The sequence below is a fragment of the Canis aureus genome, chromosome 6 (genome assembly GCF_053574225.1).
Source record: "Canis aureus isolate CA01 chromosome 6, VMU_Caureus_v.1.0, whole genome shotgun sequence".
NCBI classification, from domain to species: domain Eukaryota; kingdom Metazoa; phylum Chordata; class Mammalia; order Carnivora; family Canidae; genus Canis; species Canis aureus.
In genome coordinates, this window is record NC_135616.1 from 60,341,620 (window position 1) to 60,364,392 (window position 22,773).

The 22,773-nt window shown below is 50.7% G+C and overlaps 2 protein-coding genes across 5 annotated transcripts in view; both read left to right on the forward strand.

The window, feature by feature from the left end:
* FAM20B (FAM20B glycosaminoglycan xylosylkinase) overlaps positions 1–5,475 on the forward strand; it is a 40,975-nt gene extending 35,500 nt beyond the window's left edge. For all 4 annotated transcript variants that reach the window (XM_077901849.1, XM_077901846.1, XM_077901850.1 and 1 more), the window contains one exon: positions 1,606–5,475. In XM_077901849.1, coding sequence (XP_077757975.1) covers positions 1,606–1,837 — 232 coding nt within the window. In that variant the 3' untranslated portion in view covers positions 1,838–5,475. The remainder of the gene's footprint in view (positions 1–1,605) is intronic.
* TOR3A (torsin family 3 member A) lies at positions 5,067–21,496 on the forward strand. The gene is made up of 10 exons (XM_077902570.1): positions 5,067–5,117; positions 5,559–5,618; positions 6,557–6,694; positions 6,945–6,967; positions 8,011–8,969; positions 9,799–9,912; positions 10,531–10,796; positions 12,564–12,742; positions 20,013–20,137; positions 20,619–21,496. The coding sequence occupies exons 1-10, from the start codon at positions 5,067–5,069 to the stop codon at positions 20,867–20,869; spliced, it is 2,166 nt and encodes a 721-aa protein (XP_077758696.1). The 3' UTR covers positions 20,870–21,496.
* The last annotated feature ends 1,277 nt before the right edge of the window (positions 21,497–22,773 follow it).

A 22,773-nucleotide genomic window follows, 5' to 3' on the forward strand; every position in this document is an offset into this window, starting at 1 on the left:
GGAGGCAGTGGTATGGCAAATCCAAAACCATGTCTTTGAAAGAAGATGTTTTTATGGTAATGGTCAGTGTTATCAATCTGATCCAGTCAGAAGATAGAAAAGATGTGGTAGGTTAAATGGGAAAGTTTAGTATAAAGAAGCTCTGGTGTGAGAGTAACTATAAAAGGAATCTTTTTAGGGCCAACGGAGAGTACCCAAGGAAGGACAAACTTGGAAGCAAGCCCTCTGATTGCAAGACTAGGGTTTGGACCTCAGTGGAGAAGGATAGTTCAGTCCACCGGACAGCAGAGAAGTTGGCTGGTTTGCAGGCACGGGGCGAGCAGGAAGCAGCCATCTGGGGTGCAGGTTCAGGCGATGAATTACAACTGGAGTCCTGGTGTAACAGAGGGGTGGGACTGCTCAGGAGAAACAGTCTGGGCTGCAGACAAGGCACATTTGTGGGCCTGCAAAGGGTGCCAGCAAGGGCAGGTGGCCCTTGGGGCTCAGGTTTCCATGTCAGGAGGGCCTGCTTATTCTGGGAATGTGGCCAGGGCACAGCGCTCTTTGATGATACCCTCTCCCCAGCTACTGACCCACTTGTGCAGCAGCCAGAAGGGTCTGGAGAGCCTCTTCCTTCTGCAGTATTGCCCAGTGACCTTCCACTGAGAAAGCTTGATGGGAGAGATGCTTCGAGGAATTCTCCCCGTTATAGCAGCGCATATATGGAGAGTGAATCTGGGGCTGAGAGGCAAACAAGTGATGCCTTAGTCACACAGGGGGAGCTCTGATGCTCTGGGCATTTGTTGTGTTCTTTAGAATAGCAAAATTGTACTGCCGCTGTGCCTGGCATGCTTTGTCCACAGATCACTCTTCCTTTTTAAATAGATAGAGGACAGGCTGCCTCTTGCAGAGTCACACTTTTGTGTATACCTAGTAATTCCCACATTACCCAGAGGAAGTGAGTAGAATACTTATAATTTAATTATTATATTAATGGTAGGGATTTTATAAATTCAGAAGCACAAAAGCAAAGTTAAAATTACCTATTAAGATGTAAGGGTAATGTAAGGGTCACTTACATTGCGGTGACTTCGTTTTAATCATGTGTATGAAAAAAAAAATCGTGTGTACGTGTTTATATATAGGTGTGTTTGTACGTATACACACATTTTCTTTCCCCACAGATTTGGAGTAAAACTTGCTCCTCCAGCTTTCTCCCCAACCCAATATTAATTATATCACGGGCATTTTTCAAGTCACTAAATTTTGATAACAGTTTTGCATGGTATTCCCTTGAACGGATAAGCCATAAATTGAACCATTTCCCAGTAGTTGAACAGGCAGATTGTTTCACATTTTTCCTGTTACTAATTTATTTAACACATTGGAATGAACATGTGTAAAACTTTGCATATATCTGTTATTTACGTAGAAAAAATATCAAAGTGTGGTAATGTGACTTATTCATAATATAGAGGTACTTCGGAAAAAGTTTGGGTTTTTTTGTTTGTTTTTTTAGTTGAAACATTTTACATTATTATTTCTTGACTTCTGCCTGCCAAGTAGGCTTTAAACTTTTGATAGTATGAGGTTTCATGTAATCTCCCTTAAAACTTCTTCTTCCAGCATTCGGGTTTCTACATGGAACAGACTGAACTACCTAAAGAACGGTGTGCTGAAGTCTGCCTTAAAATCTGCCATGGCCCATGACCCCATCTCCCCTGTGCTGTCTGAGCCTCACCTGGACGCTGTGGACCAGCGGCTCCTGAGCGTCCTGGCCACCGTGAAGCAGTGCACTGATCAGTTTGGGGCGGACACTGTGCTGGTAGAAGACAGGATGCCTCTTTCCCACTTGTAATTTGCAACACAAAATAAGTGAAACTACTTTTTACAAAGCTAGAAAAACAGCACAATCACTTCCAAATGGTTTGAGATGGATTGGAAACGGCCAGCAGGAAGCTCTGGTGATAGGGGACAGGGTGGCCTTGGATTCTTTTGGTGATTTCTGTAGGAGAAACTAAAGCAAAGACTATGGGTTTCCGACCCCAAGAGCGTTCCCACCGAACTCCCTGACTTCTCGGTGTTGGCCCGTCCTGTGGGGGGCCTCCTGGTCAGTCGGCCCTGACTCGCCTGCCACAGGACAGATAGAGGTGTGACATTTGGGTAGTTAATACTGGGACTGGTTCTGGAGTATGTAGTTGGAGTTCATCCTTCTAGTCCTTTCTCCACACCTGTGGATCTCCTGAAAACCTTTGGCAATCTCTTGAGTCCTTTTTTAACCAGGACTAGTCCAGTTGGGAATTTTACTGCCTCCTGATGAGTGGCAGCAGGTAAAACCTGGCATTCACTTGAGCCAAAATAGCTTGTTCTGTTGGAAGGGATATCTTTAGAATAGAATTAGTGGGAAAGACAAAATCAGAAAAGGTGCTGGGCTTTTAAGTGATTGGCTGGTAGTGCTTTTCAGGATATCTTGGAGGAGAGAGGAAGAGACAGAACCAGAACTGGAGTACCCTCCCACCCCCCATATCTGAGTTTGCAGGTGTGGAAAAGCAAACATGACTTGAACCTAAGATCTGCATTCACATAGTTGTATCCAAATCAGCCCCCAAATCGTCTAAGCAGGATTCTCTCATGGAGAGGTTATTTTTCCCTCTTGGCCAAAGCAGCCAAATCCTTTCTGAATTAAAGCAAATTGAGCTAATAATGCCTTGAATAAGAGTTAAGTTGCCTGTGACCGCTGCCATCCTGATTTCTCATCTGCAATGAATTTCCACCTCAGCCTTTAAGGCATTTGGTCGCTGAAGTGGCTGCTCCCGAGAGATGGAGACATCAGAGACGGAGAGATCGGCAGTCCTGCCTGTGCCATTGCTCCCTCAGCTGAGCATGCTCCAATCTGCTGGTGGCTCCACCTGTCTTGTGATACGGGCCATGCAGAAAACTGGGAACAAAGATTTTAAGCTTTCTGAGCCTTAAAATGAAGGAGGTTACCAGGAAGAGCCTTAAGATTTTGATTTACGTCAAACCCTAACTTTATCACTTAATTTCGATGGGTGTTCTGAGCCGGCGGTGTGGCACTATTGTCCCCGTCCAGGTGGCACTCGAAGGTTCCAGGAGGCTAAGGCCCAGACTCATTCTGTGTTCCACCAGTGCGGCTGGGACCTAGGAGCAGCTGCAGTGCAATATAGGGTCTGAGGACAACAGGCCCAGTGTGCCCCCTCCCCGGGCGCACCTCTCCTGCATCCTGTCTGGATGCCGGTCCAGCCTTGCACTTCTGCCGAGCAGAGACTAATATTTAAACAGTATCGGGGAGCGATTTAATCCAGCCATTGGAGAGCAGTTTGGGGCAGCCACCCTTTCGAAAACAGCTTAGAATTTATATCCTAATATTTTCACATTGAAAGACAGCTGAGTAACCTGTAACTCTTAACAACAGTATAAGGTCAGGATGCTTTTGTACTCTACATTTTGAGACATCTGCAAAAATGGGCTGAGTGATTAAAAAAAAAGTTGTTGAATTTAAGACAGGTATTAGCACAAAACACTGAAACTGTGTTAATAAAAGGAGGCTTCAGATTCCAATTTTAAGGCCATTTACTGTGTAAAATTCACAGTTGAGCTTGAAAATACCGTGTTTTGTGCTCCCCCCAGAGTGTCAGGAAGCTGGCCAGCGGGAGACAGCGGGCATGAGGCCAGCACACTCGCCTGAAGAAACGTGAGTGAAACCAAAGGGTGGGCTAGTATTCTCGCAGACATATGGGATGCCGCAGTGAAATGAGTGAGAATGGTTCTCAGACTGGGAACTTCTTTCACAACGTGGAAGGCAGAGGTACTGCTAAGGAAAAAAGCAGGAGGGAAAGTCGCTATGAAAATGTCACATCCTTTCTTTCAAAACAGGGCAGAAACTGTATAATTTCATTCTCTTTCCTACTTTTTCAAAATTCATGACCGTAAGAGGTGAATGTTCAGCTCTCTTGTGGTTAAAGTCATATATCAATAGGGTGCTGCTGTGACAGGACTCTTAGGACATAGATTTATGTTCTGATCGGGATTGGATTAAACTTGGAAGGTATGTGTAGGCATATCTTGGAAAAAAAACAACCATAAGCTGATAGCTCTAAAATGCAAGAAAACCAAAATCTGTTTGAGAAACAGAAGCAGGTATCTTTCTTTTAAAGTTTTGTCACTGTGTCCTCTTTGTGGATTCTGTAGCACTAAGATACTCAAGTCACTGAGGGGTTCCTGGTCAGCCCTAGGGTGGGTGTGCCTAGCCAACATCTAGAGGTAGATGTGGACACATTTTAATAGTATCAAATGAACAAAATCAGAACTGACTACCATTTCCTTACTCCTCCCACTTCTTAAATACGTTTATTCCAGAGTTTAAATGGGGAAATATGGATATAGAAGTTTTATTCTAAATTGTTCTTTAATACGAGGCTATATTGTGGGTTTGGGTGTAAATAATTTTCTGTGCAAAACAAATTAATAGACAGGATCTGTGGTTTGCTCAGAGTATTGTTCAGTAATATAGTAATAAGACATTTCTCCCTGTTGCACTCAGGACTAAATATATCAAATGAAATTTAAGGAGGAAATGGAAGAATTCAGGTACATCCATTGCATATTATTTGAGGAAAGATGAATCCTACACATGGCAGTTTTTCAGTGTCACCTGAACACGTTCTTCCAAGGAAATTCATCTTTTCTTTTCCTTAAAAAAAAAACTTCTGGCTTTTTCCTTTGCACCCACCGTATTCCTTCAGCATTCATTCTCCATGGTCCCTGTATTCTTATTTGACCAGTAAATGACCACACCTCAATGGCAAGAAAACAGCATCTGTCTGATAGGAGTTACCTTGTGAGCTTGAGCTTCAGGAAACATGAGTAAAGGCTTATGGATGTATATAGTCATATATGTATTGTAGCGAGAAAAAAAATGTATTTATTTTGACACAGGGAAACACTGACTTATGTTGCTGAAGAACTTGAAGCTAGTGAAAGGGTCTTTCCTCAGTCTCTGAGAGTGGCCCCAAGTGACATAAGGACCATCCAGCAGGCAGCTGCTGGGTAGCTCTGGTGAGCCAGCCATGGCTTGGCACGGGAGTGAGCGACGTTGTGAAAGTGTTGTCCAGGGGAAGGCCAGTTTTTCTCCCTTTGAGGCCTCGACTCCGGGTTGAAGGGGCAGGGGCCGGGTACTCCACTGCCACAAGCTTTTAAGGAACGAAGGTGTTACAAACACAAAATGTAAGGGGGGGTGCAGAGAGCTGGGAGTAATTGACCAGGAAGCTAATTTATTTGCTGAAAAGGATGGTATAGGAGTCACTACCCTCTGTTTTGATCTGCCAAGGATTTCCTCTCAGAGCTGTTGCACAACTAGGGGTTGGGCTTGGTAAGACACCAAATGGGACAGACAACGCACCTAAATTTCTAATGTGTTCTGTGGGTTTCAATTCTGAAAAAGAAAAAAAAGAAAACGAATAAAGATTTTAATAAGTATTGGTGTATCATCTTTTATTCCTTTTTCCCCTTCTTTGAAGCGGTTTTTGGTGTTTTCTGTTCCAAATTTCCTGTGTTTTTAGGGGACAGAAAAGGAGGACATCTTCTGCACCTACTTCAACTTCCATAAGGATCGCTTCACGGTATCTGATGGGGAAGACCTTTACACTGCCTCACTAGTCTTCAAAAGGCCTATCCCAGGTTGTGACTCTAGAAGTTTACATTGGATAATTCTTCGGAGCTTTTTGTATACCTAGTAATTCAGCCCATTCTTGCAGCTTCTTTAGAAGTAAAGAATTACAAATGGTGAAGAACTTGTCAGCACAGTACCTTAAAGACATGGAGGAGACCAGGGCCCTGATTATTATTCTTAGGAGAGCCACATTTTTAAGTTTTGAAATAGAAATCCAACATCATAAACCTCAACTAGATAACAAAGCGGATTTAAGTTTTTACTTGGTTTGTCACATTTTTGTTGACGCTTTTTGTCACGTGCACATGGATGCCAGTGGAAGGCTGCGCCTAGGACATGTTCTTCGCTGACTGACCACTTCTGACCTTTCCCCAGGTGCGAGTCAGGCGTTGTTCACTTCTCAAGCATATTATCCGAAAGACTGGTATTAAAGCTTGAAAAAGGTAGCTGGGAATAGGGAGGGTTCATGAAGTATTCAGACCTGAGTAAACAGTGGGGCCTGGAGTCCCCTCAGAGAACTGACAGTCCCCACACAAGGGAACCAAGTGTGTCAGATGATATAAATGAGTCACAGTAGAAATAAAAAGCAGAAACGAATCATCCTCCGGGGTCAGGAGGGCGAGCGAGCGGGAGGCAGAACCTACATTGAGGAAGGGGAGGGTGATGTGGGCCTGACGTGTGTGCAGAGGCCGGACTTCCATAGCACACGGCCTCCGGGGCCTGTACCCTGTTTGAGCGCCTCGGGCTATGGGAAACCCTGGGAAGCTTTTCATCAGATGTGCCCCGTCTGGAGCGTCCAGAGTGGTGTTTCGGTTGCTCCTTAGTGTAAACGTTAAAGGAGCCACTAGTGTATAGATGAGCTGTGGAACATTGCTTTTATATTTTCAGTTTGCTTTTAACATGCCAAGTTTAATTGGAGATAAAGGTTTGACTTTACACAAAGGCTGTTTTCAGGACAGAGTTGACTGCCTCCAGCAGGTCGGGAAGCTAGCTGTGGCAAAGCCTGGTGCCATTTCGATGACCTTGGTATGGGTGTGTGTGCCCGTTTTCTCTTAGACTTTGTTAAAATGCAGATTTTGATTGAGTAGGTTTGAGGCCAGAGATTCTGCGTTTCTAACAAGCTCCTGGGTGGTATCAATGCTACTCGTCCCTCGACCACACACGTGAGTAGCACCAAGAGGAGTTTACTTGCTAAGCAATCGGGGTGACGGCGGATAGTTCTCACAACGGCCTCTAGAGGTCGCCATCACCTGTGAGATCTTGCTCCTCGACATAGAACCCAAGCCCTGAGAATGAAAGGTTAGCAGTTTATTGAAACCCAGAGGCTTGTCTAAAAACTGGTTTTTGGATCTATTGTTTCTATGTGGAACTGACAATGGCAAAAAAAAAAAAAAGTTTACCCTTAGGAAAAGAAAGCGTTTTCTTAATATTTTTATTTATTTATTATTTATTTATTCATTCATTCATTCATTCATTCATTCAGAGACCGAGACACAGGCAGAGGGAGAAGCAGGCTCCATGCAGGCAGCCCGACGCGGGACTGGATCCCGGGTTTAGCAGGCTGCGCTAAACTGCTGCGCCGCCAGGGCTGCCCAGAAGGCGTCTTCTTGAAATCAAAATGTCCAAGATTTTTCCAGCTACCTACTTTATTTACCACTAAATCCTAAGAAATTCAGATCAGAACACTGCAGAAATTAGCAGTTAGTCCTACATGAAAGTTAAGAGTAAAACTTGTAAAGTTTTACCTAAACTTGGGGTTTTAAAAGAAACTAGTGTTACTATTAGTTTGATCACCATAGATTCACTTGTAAGCATCGCTACTATAAGTCAGTTAAGCCTGTGTAGACCATCCAGAGCCTTATCCAGGGTAGGGGGCGTATATAATAAAAATCATGGGGGGATCCCCAGGTGGCTCAGCGGTTTAGCGCCTGCCTTGGGCCCAGGCATGATCCTGGGGTCCCGAGATCGAGTCCCGCGTCGGGCTCCCTGCGTGGAGCCTGCTTCTCCCTCTGCCTCTCCCTCTCTTTCTGTGTCTCATGAATAAATGAATAAAATCCTTAAAACAATAATAATAAAAATCAGCATGTAACTGAACGAGCTCATTAACCCTCAGCCCCCGTCGAGGGGCTGCTTTATTAGGCCATCGGGCGGGTGGGGAGTCGGGCAGGCGTGGGGCAGATAAGGCCGAGGCCACACGGAGAAGACGCAGGAGTCTGAATCGCTATGCTGGGCTGCCGATCGCGCCCCTTCACGGAATAGGAGTCCGTGTTTTCTGGTCCCGAATAAGCACAAAAGTGTGTTCCCTGTGACCTGCTCCACGGCCTGGGGCGGTGCCGGTGAAGGGACCTCCTGCGAGGCTTCGCCGCACCACGTCCCGACACGTGCCGACCCGCCTCCTGCAGCTGTGGGAGCGTCGGGCAGACGCGGCCCCGGCCCCCGCCCCCGCCCCCGCCCGAGGGTGCTGAGGCCCGGCGCGCCCGGTCTCACTGTCCGCAGCGCCCTGCCCGGAGCCCCCGCGCCACAGTCCGGCCCCACGGCCCCACGGGCCCACGGGGAGGTCCCTCAGGATCCGGAAAACTGCCCCGAGCCCCTCCGGGTGTGCCGAGCGCGCGGCAGGCCGCTGTGGGGCAGACGGCGCTCGGGGCGGGCGCCCGGCCGCTCTCGGCTCCGGCCTTCCGGGCGCTGTCCCGCAGCCCCGCCCCCGCCCCGGGGCCCCTCCCGGCCGCCGCCCGCCGTCACGCTGCTGCCCGCCCCGCTGGGCCGGGGGGGGGTCCGGGGCTCCTCCGCACCCGCGGGCCGGGCGGAAGCGGCGGCTGCGGGAGGGGCGCTCGGCGGCCCGGCTGCTCCCTCCCGGCGACCGCCCGCTCCGCGCACGAGCGCGCGTCCGGAAGCGAGCCCCGGCGCTGGGCGGCGCCTGCGAGCGGCCTCGGGCGGGCTCGGGGCGGGCTCGGGGCGGGCCTGGGCCTCGCTTCCCGCGGCGGCGGCGGCGGCGGCGGCGCCCACCCCGGCCCGGGCCCGGGAGCGCTGAGAGCCGGGCGGCGTAGGGCCATGCCGCGCCCACCCCCCCTGCGCCCGCGCCCCCTGCGGCCGCCGCTGCCGCTGCTGCTGCTGCTGCTCCTGCCGCGGCCCGGCGCCCCGGGAGCCCGCGACGACGCGAGCCCGCCGGACGGGGCCCGGGAGCCGCTCCGGGGCCTGCGCGAGCAGCTGAGGGCGGCCGCCGCCCTGTCCCGGCGCTACTGGGCGCTCCTGCGCTGCCGCGTGTGGCCCGGCGACTGCGAGCGCGACGCGGAGGCGCCCCCGGGTGAGAGCGGCCGCCGGGCTCCGCGGGGGGGCGGGGCGGGGGCGGGGGAGGCCCCGGACGGCCCACACCTCCCCGAGCCCCAGCCGGGCCTGCCCTTCCGCGCCGGCCGCTCGGCTTGGAGGACGCGACCCCAGCGCCCCCGCAGCCGGGAGGCCGAGCCGCGCCGGGAGGCCCGCAGCCTGTCCCCGACGCGCGGGGCGGGCGGGCGGGGCGTCGCCTCGCTGCCAAGGACCAGGCGACCCCGGAGGCTCCTCGCAGCCCGTGGGGATGATTCTAGGGCCGTCGTGCTGGGGGATGCAGTCCTACGGGGTGCCGGGAGCATCTTTCATTTACATCGGAAGATTTCTAAATCCCAGTGGCTTTTGTGGTGTTGCGTTTCTTTTGCTAACGCCGAGGGTACTCACATTGGCGTTTGACGAAAGAACGGCGAGGCCCCGGGGGTGTCTGTGGTCACGTGGTCTTGGAAGTCAAAGCAAGTAGGAGGAAGGACCATCACCAGCTGCTGTTTGCCTCCCTGCCCCTGCCGGACCGCAAACTCGTGGGCGGGCCTGGGGCTTGTGGCGCAGGGCTTGAGGCACATTTGTGGAGTAAGTTGAACCTTTGAGGGAGCTGCACTCCTAACAAGGGCCATCTCCCATCTCAAAGTTGGGGGTGCCCACTCCTGCCCATTCCCCCGCAAGGTGTGAGGAAGGCCCAGGGAAGAGCAGGGAGGAGTAGCGCTGGAGGGAGGACAAGGACAAGAACTGCTCAGCTTGGTTGCAGGGAGACAGTGTCCACCTTCCCCGAGGCTCTAGGCTCCGTCCCGGTCTCACAGCTCCCACCTTTCCAGGCTGGAGCCTTCCCCTGTTGGGCCAGCAGTACCTGGCCATCCTGACCTCGTGGTACTGCAGCTTCCAGGATTGCTGCGACAGCGAGGACTGCAGGATCTCCAACAACTTCACAGGTTGGACCTTGCGTGGCCCTAAGGCTGGGGCCAGGGGCACTGCCAGGGTGCAAGGGACTTTGCATCATCCTGCCCATAGCCGACAGCACATCCTCCGTGCCCCACTGTGGCTCCCGGAGCCCCCGTTTCCAAGCCCTGTAACCTCATAGCTGGAAGGAAGGAGGGGCTAGCAGAGGACTTGGAACACACTCGCTGTCCTCGACAGGTGTTTGCTGAATTGAATGTATTTGTGTGAGGGGATCCCCACAAAGCAGTTGGGGGGTCCTGAAACATCTGGGTGGGAGCACCTTCATGGGCCGGGGGAATGGGGTTCCTTCTCCAGGCAGGATTCTGCCAACCATTCTGGGGTGTCTTCAGGACCCTTGGAAAAGGTGATTCCCTTCTCTGCCTAAATCCGATCTTCCAAAGTAGCCTTTGAATCCCTCCAGGCTGCAAGGTCTGCCCAGTGGTTTCTTATTCTGAGGCCAGGCAGTTTGAATAGGTGACCGCCCTCCCCCCCCCCGCCCCCTTCCACCCAGAGATGTTCAGAGGTACCTGGTCTCTCAGCCGTTGCTGAGCCTGGTGGTGGGGATGGCACTTGTATGCACCTCACCGTGGCTCCCTCTTCCCGGCTGCTAGGCCTAGAATCGGACCTGAGCATACGACTGCACGGCCAGCATCTGGCCCGGGAGCTAGTCCTGACCGCAGTGAAGGGCTACCTGGAGCTGCCCCGGCCAGACAAGGCCCTGGCACTGTCCTTCCACGGCTGGTCTGGCACAGGCAAGAACTTCGTGGCGCGGTTGCTGGCAGAGAACCTGTACCGGGACGGGCAGAGGAGTGACTGTGTCAAGATGTTCATCGCCACCTTCCACTTTCCTCACCCGAAGTACGTGGACCTGTACAAGGTGAGGCCGGCCAGTGCTGGGGAGCTTTGCCGGCACAACTGGGGCTGGAAAGAGGCTCCAACAACCCGAGTTGTGGGCTTCTGGCACTGGAGGGAAAGCCTTGAAATCAGCCCTGCCCTGCCAGGAAGTGGCCTCAGAGAAACGTGGGCATAGGGATTGGTGGCCCTTGTGATGGGACCTGTAACCCTCAGAGACACCCACTCCACAGAGATGAGGGCCTTCACATGTGGGAGGAAAGATTCACATTCAAACACCACGTGTCTTGGGCTCTGTCTCCTTACCGGCTGTGCTTGAGACCAGACGAAGCTTAAACAGAAAATCCACGCATTAGTTGTCCCTTCCAGAAGTAGTGGTAATGTTGCAGGAAATGTAGAACAGAGAAAAGCAAAAACCTGATCATTATCGCCACACACAGACACAACCACGGTTAGCATTTTGGTGTGCTTCCTTCAAGTTTTATATCATTGTGATTAATGTTAGTGAAAAAGTTGCATATTCTGCTTTGAGGTGGAGGTGGGGGGTGAGAGGGAGGGAGAGGGGGAGAATCTTAAGCAGGCTTCACACTGGGTGTGGAGCTGTGATCAAGAGTCAGATGCTTAATGGACTGAGCCACCCGGGTGCCCATATCCTGTGGTTTTTGTTTGTTTGTTTGTTTTTTTAAAGGAAGCCATAGCATAAGGTTTTCCATGTCTTCTCCAAGTGACCAACAAGTAGATGAACAAAAATTGTCCTTGCCGCCTCTGCTATTTTGGGTTCCTTCCATTCAGAGACATAGTATTTCAAATAAGCCAGATGATGACCAAAGCCCCATTGCAGTGGGACAGAGGTCAACACATCTCTCTTTGGCTTGCGGGCCCACTGTCCGTGGTGCATTAACCCAGGAAGATGACGTAAGCCCCCGAGGATAGAGACTGCCTGAGTCACCTGGCAGCCGCCGCGCGGTGTGGGAGGGCAGAGTTTGGGTGAAGCGTCCTCAGGGCTGGTGGCTGGCGACTAGTCAGCCAGGCCTGCCCAGTTAGAACAGACTGGCTTTGTGCAGAACTGCTGTGGATCTCAGCTGCCCCGCTGTGAGAACTGACGTGTGCACGCTGTCTCTCACCGCTGCACATCTTCTCATACACACACACATTTGGGTCAGAATCAGGAAGGTTAGAGGTGGCTAGAGTGTGTTCTCTGCTGACACCCACGCCTGGCACAGGAGCTGGCCCTGTTCTCCTGGCGAAGCCGGCAGAGCGGCATGTGTTCAGCTGAGAGCTTTCAGCGATCTTGCTTGGGGTGGGGTACCCCAGGTGCCAGTTAGCCAAGTCCCAGACAGGTCTCACCCAGGCTTCTCCCCTGAGATCTCAGCCTAGCCCGGGTGCTAGGGAGCACTCTGCTCCTGGGAGTTCCAGACGGGGGACTGTGCCACGTCCAGGCACTTGCACCTGCTCTGCCTACCTCCCCTATATTAGAGCCTGACTCCTACCCCTAGGGAGGGTGATTGGACGTTTGTTTTGGGATGGGACCTCATCTGGAATGGCAGGGAGCACAGCTAAGGCTGGGGCCTGTTTCCAAGGCCAGCCAAGCCCTCTTCCTCTCCACAAACCTCAGGGTGCATGAGAATCACCCTGGAAGCTCATTACAGATGTGAGCCCTAGGCCCACCCCCAGAGGTCTGGATTGATAGTCCTCAGATAGGACCCCAGGTGATCCATTCCAGATGCCCAGCCAGGGCCCTCAGGGCTGGAGGGTGGGAATGAACTTCCCCTGTTCCCTGTATTCCCTGCAGGAGCAGCTAACGACTCAGATCAAGAAGACGCAGGAGCGCTGCCACCAGACCCTGTTCATTTTCGATGAAGCCGAGAAGCTGCATCCAGGACTGCTGGAGGTCCTCCGGCCACACCTGGAACGCCAGGCTCCCGAGAACCACAGGGCTAAGTCCCGGAAAACCATCTTTCTTTTTCTCAGGTGAGGTCAGGAACAGTAGTCCAGAGGGCTGGGGAAGGGGCAGGGGAACGCTCTGTCCAGGTATGCCAGCTGTGACCTGGAAGTCAGCTGACGAGGAGGGCTTCCACGCATTCCCAGGCCGCAGACCCTCTTTCACAAGAGAAACCCAACACAGGCTCCAGTACAGAAAACACAAGCCTCATTGCTTGGGTGGTAGCAGCGGTGGGGAGCCAGAGGTCTCTGGGGTCCTGCCCTGATCCTACCGCCAAGGCCCTTGGAAGGACTCTGCCTCCCACCCCTCCCCTGCCCCATCGCAGACAGACCACCTGAGGAGAGCAGCTGTCCGTCATCTATCCTCCCCCCTCTCCATGTCTGTCTTAAGTGCTGAGGCTCCCTTCATACTCCCTAGGGTGCATAGCCCCGCCCCGCCCCCCCCCCAGGGAGGGACCATTCACACACTAGGAATCCCCTCTTAGAAGGGCACTTGAGGGTTTTTTTTGTCTTTTCTTTTGATGTATGATTGACACACAGCATCAGTTTCAGGTGTGGTACGTGAGTCAATACGTAAGTCACGTATTATGAAATGATTGCAGTAAGTCTGGTTAACACCCATCATCATACATAATTACACAGCTTTTTTCCTGTGATAAGAACTTTCAAGATCTACTCTCTTAGCAGCTTTCAAATATACCATGCGGCATTATTAACTACGGTCGCCAGGCTGTGCTCTACATCCCCCGACTTACTCGTTATTTATCGCCACCGGCCTCTGGCAACCAGCAATCTGTTCTCTGTATCTGTGAGCTTGGGTCATCATCGTTGTTGTAAGATTCCAAGTATGAGTGAGATCATACGGAATTTGTCTTTCTCTGACTGACTTAGCATGACCCCCTCAAGGTAGTTGTTGCAAATGGCAAGATTTCATTGTTTTATGGAACTTTATGAAATACCCGTGTGTGTGTGTGTGTGTGTGTGTGTGTGTGTGTGTGTAGCACATTTTCGTTTCCATTCATCAGTAGGCATTTAGATGGTTCCCATATTTGGGCTAGTGTCAAAAATGCTACAGTGAACATAGGGGCACGTATATCTTTTTGAATATTTTCGTTATCTTGGATAAATCCCCAGAAGTGGAACTGCTGGATCATATGGTAATTCTACCTTTAGCTTTGTGAGGAGCCTCCACAGTGTTTTCCACAGTGGCTGCACTAGTTTGCATTCCCACCACCCATGCACAAGGGTTCCCTTTCTTTCCTCCACATCCTCAATAACACTTGTTACTTCCTATCTTTTTGGTTATAGCCATTCTAACATGGTATCTTATTGTGGTTTTGATTTGCATTTCCCTGATGGGGAGTGATGTTCAGCATCTTTTCATCTACCTGTTGGCCGTCTATATGTCTCCTTTATGTCTATTCGGATCCTCTGAATAGAGGATCTATCCATGATTTGCAAATATTTCCTCCCATTCAGTAGGTTACCTTTTCGTTTTGTTGGTTTCCTTTGCTATGCAGAACTTTTTAGTTTGATGTGATCCCGTGGCTTATTTTTGCTTTTGGTGTCAAATCCAAAAAATCATTGCCAAGACTGATGTCAGAAAGCTTACTGCCTAATTCTGAAGAGTTTTATGGTTTCAGCTCTCACATTCAAGTCTAATCCATTTTGAGGTTTGTTTTTGTTTGTTTGTTAAAGACTTTACTTACTTGTTCATGAGAGAGACAGAGACAGAGCAGAGAGAGAAGCAGGCTCCTGGCAGGGAGCCCAATGCAGGAGCCGATCATGCCCTGGGATCATGCCCTGGGATCATGCCCTGAACTGAAGGCAGATGCTCAACCGCTGAGCCACCCAGGCATCTCAATTTTGAGTTAATTTTTGTGCATGGTGTGAGGTGGTCATTCAGTTTCATTCTTTTGTATGTGGGTGTTCAGTTTTACCAATACCATTTATTAAAGAAACCATCCTTTCCCTGTTGTATATTCTTGGCTCCTTTGTCACAAATTAATTGACCATTTATGCATGGGTTTATTTCTGGGCTATTTTGTTCCACTGATTTATGTGTCTTTTTTTTTTTTAAGATTTTTTATTTATTTATTCATGAGAGACACAGAGAGGGAGACAGAGACACAGGCAGAGGGAGAAGCAAGCTCCATGCAGGGAGCCTGATGTGGGACTCGATCCCAGGACTCCAGGATCACGCCCTGGGCTGAAGGCGGCGCTAAACCACTGAGCTACGGGGGCTGCCCTATGTGTCTGTTTTTAAGCCAATACCATACTATTTTGATTATTGTGGTTTTGTAATATAGAATATAATTCATATACTGTGAGTCCTTTCTTAAAAGGGCATTAAGTTTTCAAAGCAGCACATTTGTTGAAAATTAAGTACAAACTGTCCTTGAAAATTCCCAAGGTAGACCCAGTTGGATGATAGTGTCCCACTAAGTCCAGCATGGCCGGTTCTTTCTCCAGCCTTGGTAGGTCTGTTTCTCCTCTGATCACAAGAGGAAGTCAAAGTCACTGGCTTAAAATCCAGGGTATGATGTGTTGAATGAAACACTTATACTTTCACACCTGTGCTGAGATCTGCACCCTGACCATGCAGGACTCGTCACTTAACCATTATACAGTATTTCAGTTTTGCGTACATTTGCAAACATTTGCATATGTTTGCATATACATGTCTGTAAGCTCTGGCAATGGCTTTGTAAAAAGTGGATTGAGAAATCAGCTTGTTCAATCCTGTCTTTTTGTGGTGGCTTCAAATGGGAAAGTCCTGCCCAAGGTCTGTTAGAAGTCAAGTTTGCCTTCCTGTTGGCCCAGCCCAAAATGCTTCACAAGCCACTTCTTCCTCAGAGTGGAAGAGTAATCAATTGCTCCTCTGCCCGCAGCCCCCTTCTCACTGGTGACAGGCCTGTCCCTGCTGGTAGGGACTTTGCTTCAGTTTTGTGTGCACCCTGTGAAGGTGGAAAGATAGGGAGTCTGGATTTTCCCCTCGCTTGGACATGTCTGGAACATGTCGAGGAGCAAGGAGTGGAGGCAGATCTTGTGTCATTGTGAACCCACAAGACAAGATGGAACCAGTTGAGACTCCCTGCTGGGATTTGTGTGTGCTTACTGGCCTTGTAGGAGCTCAGCATCAGGGAGGGGGTGCCCCCGAGGTGATTTGAAAAGACAAGCAGAGAGAAGCTGACCTTTCCCCAACTTGAGCTGCAGTGCCAGGGCACTGATTTCCCACTGGGTTCTCAGCTCGAAAACCCTCACCCCTGCCTATGCCAGCATTTCCTAATGCGACCCGGGTGACCTTGTAGTCTCTAGGCAAACGTTTGCCTTTGTGGTATTTTAGTCATTGACCTGCGGGCAGTGTCCTAGTCCCCTCTAACCCTGCCTTTCCCCCAGTGACCTGGCCTTCATGCACTGTCTGAGGCAGGGTTGTCACCAGTGAATGGACAGGAGGCTGGGGAGGGAGCCACCAGGGGAAAAGACGTCCTGTGGGCCTGTGCTCAGTGGGGGATGGAAAGGCCACGCCAGCCTCTGGGGAAGATGTGCACCTGTGACAAGGACATGAGGATGTGTCCTCCACTGTGCCGGCCTTGGAGAGTCAGTGGTCTTTGACAGGCCCGGGTGCCCACCACCCAGAGCCCTCGGGTCAGCCAGGCAGACCACGTGGCTCAGCGCCATCCCATCCAGCATGCAGAGAGCAGTTACTTGTAAGTCCTGAAGGTTTCTGGGTACAGATCTTCCCGTTTGCAGGGGGATTATGGCCCAATAAGCACGTTGTAAGTTGAAAATGTATTTTAACACGGCTAACCCACCAAACACTATAGCTTAGCCTAGCCTCCAGTGCTCACAACACACACATTAGCCTACAGTTGGGCAAAATCATCTAACACAAAGCCTGCCTTATAACAAAATGTTGACTGTCACATGTAATTGATAGAACGTCGTACTGACAGAAACAGCATGGTTGTGTGAGTGCAGAATGGTGTAAGGGTATCAGTTGTTGACCCTTGTGATGGCGTGGCTGCCTGCTGCTGCCCAGCATCATGAGGAAGGATCAGACTAGCTCAGGAAAAAATCAAAACTTAAAAGATTTCTTTTGAATGCTTACTGCTTTTGTACCATTGTAAAGTAGAAAAATCCTAAATTGGTGACCATCTGTATTCTAGGGATGGGTCGGGGAAGACAGTAGTTCAGTCTCCGGGCTTGATTTCTACAGTGGCCTCACCCGTGTGCTGAGGACTCTTATGTTTGAAAGAAAAACACAGCCAATTTGAACTGTTGGTGGGAACAAGTCCCATTAGTTGAAGGCCAGCAGTCCATTCCCGAAAAAACTCCTAAACCTGCTGCTTGAAGTAGGGTGCTAGTGGCTCTGCAGTCCTGCTGCCATGGTGGTGGCATGTGATGGCAGGAGGGAGGAGGCAGCAGCTGAAGCAGGGTATCCTGGGCAGTAGGTCGAGGGCCTACACTAACGCTGATGACTTTTATCTGTTTCTGCCAAGTAGAGAATGTTCTTGGGGACGCCTGGGTGGCTCAGCGGTTGAGCATCTGCCTTCAGCTCAGGGTGTGATCCTGGAGTCCAGGGATCAAGTCGCACATCGGGCTCCCTGCATGGAGCCTGCTTCCCCCTCTGCCTGTGTCTCTGTCTCTCTGAATAAATAAAATCTTAAAAAAAAAAAAAAATGTTCTTGGAGGGGTTCTTGGAACTCTGGAGATCAGAGCTCTTGTCCTCTTCTCAGTGAAGCAGTAAAGGGAAAGGGTAAATAATGTCTGTTCTCTTTGGGCTGATATCAGGGAAAGAATAGAAAGAGTTCTGAAGAATTGAGAGAACAAAACAAAATGTAAATTGTTCATGGAATCAAAGGCCTTGTAAAAAAATTAAGAAAAAAATAAAAAATAAAAATAAATAAAATAAATAAAAAGGCCTTGTACCCCAGCATGTGGAAGATGCTTATAGAAATGTGTATTTGGTTAAGATTTTATTTATTTGAGAGAAAAAGAGAAAGCACAAGCTGGTGGGAAGGGGCAAAGGCAGAGGGAGAAGCAGACTTCCCACTGAGCAGGGAGCCCCACATAGAGCTCTATCCCAGGACCCTGGATCATGACCTGAGCCGAAGGCAGACACTTAACCAACTGAGCCACCCAGGTGCCCCAAAATATGTATTTTTTGACCACTGAATTTAAGGTGACCTAAGGGGTCTGGTCCAATTCTCTTATTTTACAAATGAAGACACTGAGGCTCTGATTAATAATTGGGTGTTTATATCTGTTCTTTTAAGAAAGACTTGGCAAATTAGGTTTAGGGTTTAAGAGTTCTGGAGAGGCCTTTGAAGTCCCCTTCGTTTGGGATGTTAGGGCTAAAGGCTGGAAGAGGACATGTCCTGTTCCAGAGCCAGGGGACTGCTGGTCTCCAGAGGTACTTCAGACACCTAGGCAGCTGGTGACCTGGGAGGATATGGAGAACGGAGGTGCTCCGGGAAAGCCACATCTCTCTAAAGGAGCAATCCCGGTGTCTTGGTGGGGGAGATAAGAGCCACCCCTCACAAAGATGAAGACGACACAGGCTATGGAGGAGAAATTGAGAAGGGAGATGGAAACAGTATAGACAGAGGAGTCGGTTTGTTTAATCCATGTTTATTGAGCACCGGATATGCACTGTGCTAAACACTGCAGCGCACTGTCCTGGGGCTGAATGTGTGCATCCCACTCCTCTCCCCGGATGCCTGCCCTCCAGCCCATCCACAGGTGCGCCTGCCCATGCCTCCCTTGGGGAATGCAAGATGGGGCAATCCCTTGGCAGGGGACGGCTCTTGCCTCAGCTGATGTAACTGTGGTCACTCGTGGCATGTGGGGCAGCAGCTTCCCTACATGCAGGTGTCAGGGGCAGTCTGGCTGAACTTGTCCCTCCTGGACTCTCCTGCTGGGACTCCGGTCCCCTGGGAACATGAGGGGCACACAGGCACCTAGGGGAGGGAGGCATGCACTGGAGCACCAGGCAGTCCTGGTTCATCCATTGGCGGAGGCAGGGAGAGAACCACTCAGTTCCTGTGTCCTGGAGCCTCGCACAGAGCCTGGCACACAGGACACACACATGTGCTAAACAAGCAGGTAAATGGATTACGTACCTGCAGGTGTCAGCTAGCCAGAGCTTCCTGAGGAGGGAATGGGGCTACTCCCTCCCTCTGAGGAGCACAGAGGAAGTGCTGCCAGCCCCAGGTTTCCACCTCTTCCTCCCAGCTTCCCTTGGGGGTGGCTCTCTCTTTTTTTTTTTAAGTTTTATTTATTTAAGTCACCTCTACACCCTACCTAGGACTTGAACTCACAACCAAGAAACCAAGCAAGGCAGCCCTGATTTCTTCTCTTGTCTTCGTTTTCTTTCATCTCTCTAACCCAGTCCTCACTCTTATGCTTTGGCCTCATAATTCCAGTGGCCTAATGACATCACAGCCCCTAGAGAGGTTGTGGGCGGCATAACACACTCGTGTGTGTAGATCCAAGCTTTCATCAGCACCCTTCTACGTTCCCACCACTTGTCAGCAGCTGGGGGCAGCTCACAAGAAATGCTGTGTGCCTCGAGGACTTCTTTTCCCTTGCTTCTCCCATCCATCAGTCACAGGGTCCTGGCAGTTGGGCCTCCTAAACCAATTCTTAAATCCTTCTACCTCTCAAAATGGACTGTTGCCAAAAGCTCCCTGATCTGCTTTCTGTACCCATTCCACGCCTCTTCGGTCCAACCCCTGCGGCCCTAGAATGAGGGTCACTCCACCCGTACTCTGCCAAGTTCAAACCCCTTCAGTGGTTCTCTGTGGCCCGTAAGCTAACTCCTGTGTATGTGGCACAGAGGCCTCCTCACAGCCCACGGGCCTGCACCTGCCTTCAGGCCTCCTAGTCATCCCTGCCGGGACACACAGGCTGCCCAGCTGCGCTCAGAAGCCTCATCCTCCCTCTTGAGTCTTCTCCTTGGGCCTTAGGTGCTCCTACCGTAGTGGCTGCTTTGCAGTCCTGGAGTCACAAGCCTCTCCTTCCCCACAGAAGTCAAGGGAAAGAACTACATCCTACCATTGCGGTGTTCTGTGCACCTAGCACAGCCTGTGTGTGTGTTTGTGTGTGTGTGTGTGTGTATGTGTGTGTGCGCGCGTGTGTGTGTCAAAAGGGCGCAAGACAGAACAGCATCTTCCGTGCAGACTTTGGATTCGGACAAGATCTCCCGGAGAAGCCCCATCACCTGTGCAGTGGCTTCAGTGGTCAGTGTCACTAAATATAAAAATCAAATTTGTTAACAAGCCCTTGTCTCTTTCAGTAACCTTGGCGGCAATATCGTCAATGAGGCTGTTCTGAATCTGCTTCAGGCCGGAGGGTCCCGGGAAGAAATAAAATTGGAACACCTGGTGCCCCGGCTTCGGGCCGAGATCGAGCAGTCCACAGGTAAGCGGCTCCTGGCCACACAGAAGCCAAGTCTCTGGTGACGTGTCTGTGTTGGAATGTCGGCTTCTGAGGTTGACAAGACACGCAGGACACACCATATGCTCGTTGTCAACTCCAGACAGACACAAGAGAAGGACTGAGAGAGCTGAACTCCTTTCCTGAAATGCTTTGAGGGTAGTTGCCCCAGCCCTGGAAACCCAGGCAGTGGTCTGTGAAGCCTGTGGACCCCTGAGCAAGAGCGTCTGTGAGCTCGGTGGTTCATGCCTCCATCTTCTGCTGTTGAACAAAACTGTAAACCTGCAGTCAGTGTCCCAGTGGCCCACTTCACCTACAGCACACGTTCTCAGTTAGCCATGGCACGCTTTCCCACAGGAGACAGTGCTGGGTAGTTCTTGACACGGGCTTTAGGGTTGGGGACACCTTAAAACTCCAGCTGGGGTCAGCCCCAGTAGGCGTCATGTAACTCTGGTCTTGGTTTCAGATAGTGGCTTTGGCCATAGCTGTCTTGTCAAGGAGAACCTGATTGACTTCTTCGTCCCCTTCCTGCCCCTGGAGTACCGCCATGTGAGGCTGTGTGCACGTGACGCTTTCCTGAGCCAGGAGCTCCTGTACACAGAAGAGGCACTGGATCAAATTGCCAAGATGATGGTGTATGTCCCCAAGGAGGAACAACTCTTCTCTTCTCAGGGCTGCAAATCTATTTCCCAGAGAATTAACTACTTCCTGCCTTGAGGGCTAGAGGAAGACTTCCTGAAGCTGCCTGCCTTCAGCTCACAGGACCCTGGGGCCTGTCAGGGCACTGTCTGGGACTAGGAGGGCAGGAGGGGCGGGGTGGCCTCCAGCTGTCACACACAGAAGGTGTATAAAAAGGAAGGCCTTCAATCAGAAGCAGAGCCAATGTTTTAAATCACTTGGTGCCTTAAAGAGCCACATTCCAAAATGCGGGCCAGGTGGTTGGAGAAAACCACATGCAAGATAAATCCCAAGGACTTACTAGCATCTCAGTTCTTGCTTGCAGATGCCTGGACTTGGGTGTGAGGCCTGAGGTTGGAGGACCCTTGCTGACAGGAAAGGGAAAATTCAGTTCTGCTTACGAGTGGCAGGCTGTGCACCTCAGGTTTGCAGGGCAGGTGGGTCAGCTTCAAGTTGTCGCCAAAGGGAAGCTGAGCAGCTTCTGTCCGTGAGCAGAAGATCAGCAAAGAGCCTCAGGCTGAAGAAAGGGTACGTGGAGGAAGAATATATACACAGGTCAGTGTAGGTTAAGACTTGTTCTCTTGTAGATTTAAAAGAAAAATTTAAGCTAGGGGCTTTGACACGGCTGTGTCACATGTAAGGATTAAATTTTGTATTTTTCTAAAACCCTCGGCTTGCTTTCTTACTGAGACCTGGTAATCATGCTCACTCAGTGAAATTCCAAAAGTGGGGTCATACTGACAGCGGAGCCAGGACAGGGGTACACGCTGGCGCTCACAGAGCTGATGGGGTCACCACCTGCTCTGCTAGTTCACTTCACTCGACTTCGGGAAGTCGGCTGAACTGGGTGAAGAGGCTTTCACAGCACATTGCTCTTAGGTGAAAACGTCACTCCCGGGCTCTCAGCTCTAAAAACAAAGTCATTTTTGAGGTTTGAATGGCCACGTATAAACGCGTACATTGTGTTTCTAGACACATGGGGTGTGTTCCGTGTCTCTTCCCTTCTCTCGGTTCTTCACTTTTGCTTCTTGGAATTGCACAGGGGTCTCTGCTCTTACTTTTGTCATCACCTCAAGTATCCCCTCTTCATTAAAGCCCTCCCCAACCCTCTTACCTTTAGCCCTGGAAAAACAATGATTTGGGCTCGTTCCTCCCGTTTAGCCCTTCATCGGACTCATTTACCCAAGTGTCTCGAGGTCAGGGTGTATCTAGCCTGAGCCACATTATGTGCTCAACTTTCAAATATGTGATGAAAGGAACTTTTCTCACCACCCGCGGGACAGAAGCAAGTTCAGCCTCACTGCACAGTAACATGGGGGGCAGTCTAAGCCACGAGCTCGTCTCAGTCTGGAGTATCTCGGAAAGATGCAGGCCACCTGATGCTGTTACTACCCCTGCTCTACACTCTGTGAGTACACACTAATTGATTTTATTTTGAGGGAGGGCGTGAGCAAGCATAAGTTGGGTGGGGGCGGGCAGAGGGAGAGGCCTGATCCCAGGACCCTGGGGACCCTGAGATCAGGACCTGAGCCTAAGGCAGAGGCTGAACCGACTGAGCCACCTAGGCGCCTCACGTAATAATATACTTTAAAAGGATATACTCTCTTCAGGTTTCAGAGCCACACAACAGCTGACACCCTTTTAGCACTGGTGTGCCATGTTTGATGTAGTAAATACAGGGTCTGACCCTCTTATACCTCAGGGACGAGGACAGGCAGCAGAACGCCATGGTTCTGCACACTTGTCTGGAGCCCGACTGCCTGGACCGCAGTGCTGTGGCTCAGTGACTTAGCCCCGTGAGACCACAGAAAGCTACGAAATGCAGCCGAACCTTGCTCTCTACCTTTGTAACAGGGAGCATCACTGTACTTCCCTCATAAAGCTGCTATGAGGATGAGACAAAGTCATCTTTCTAAAGTGCTTAGGACTCAGAGCTTGGGTGT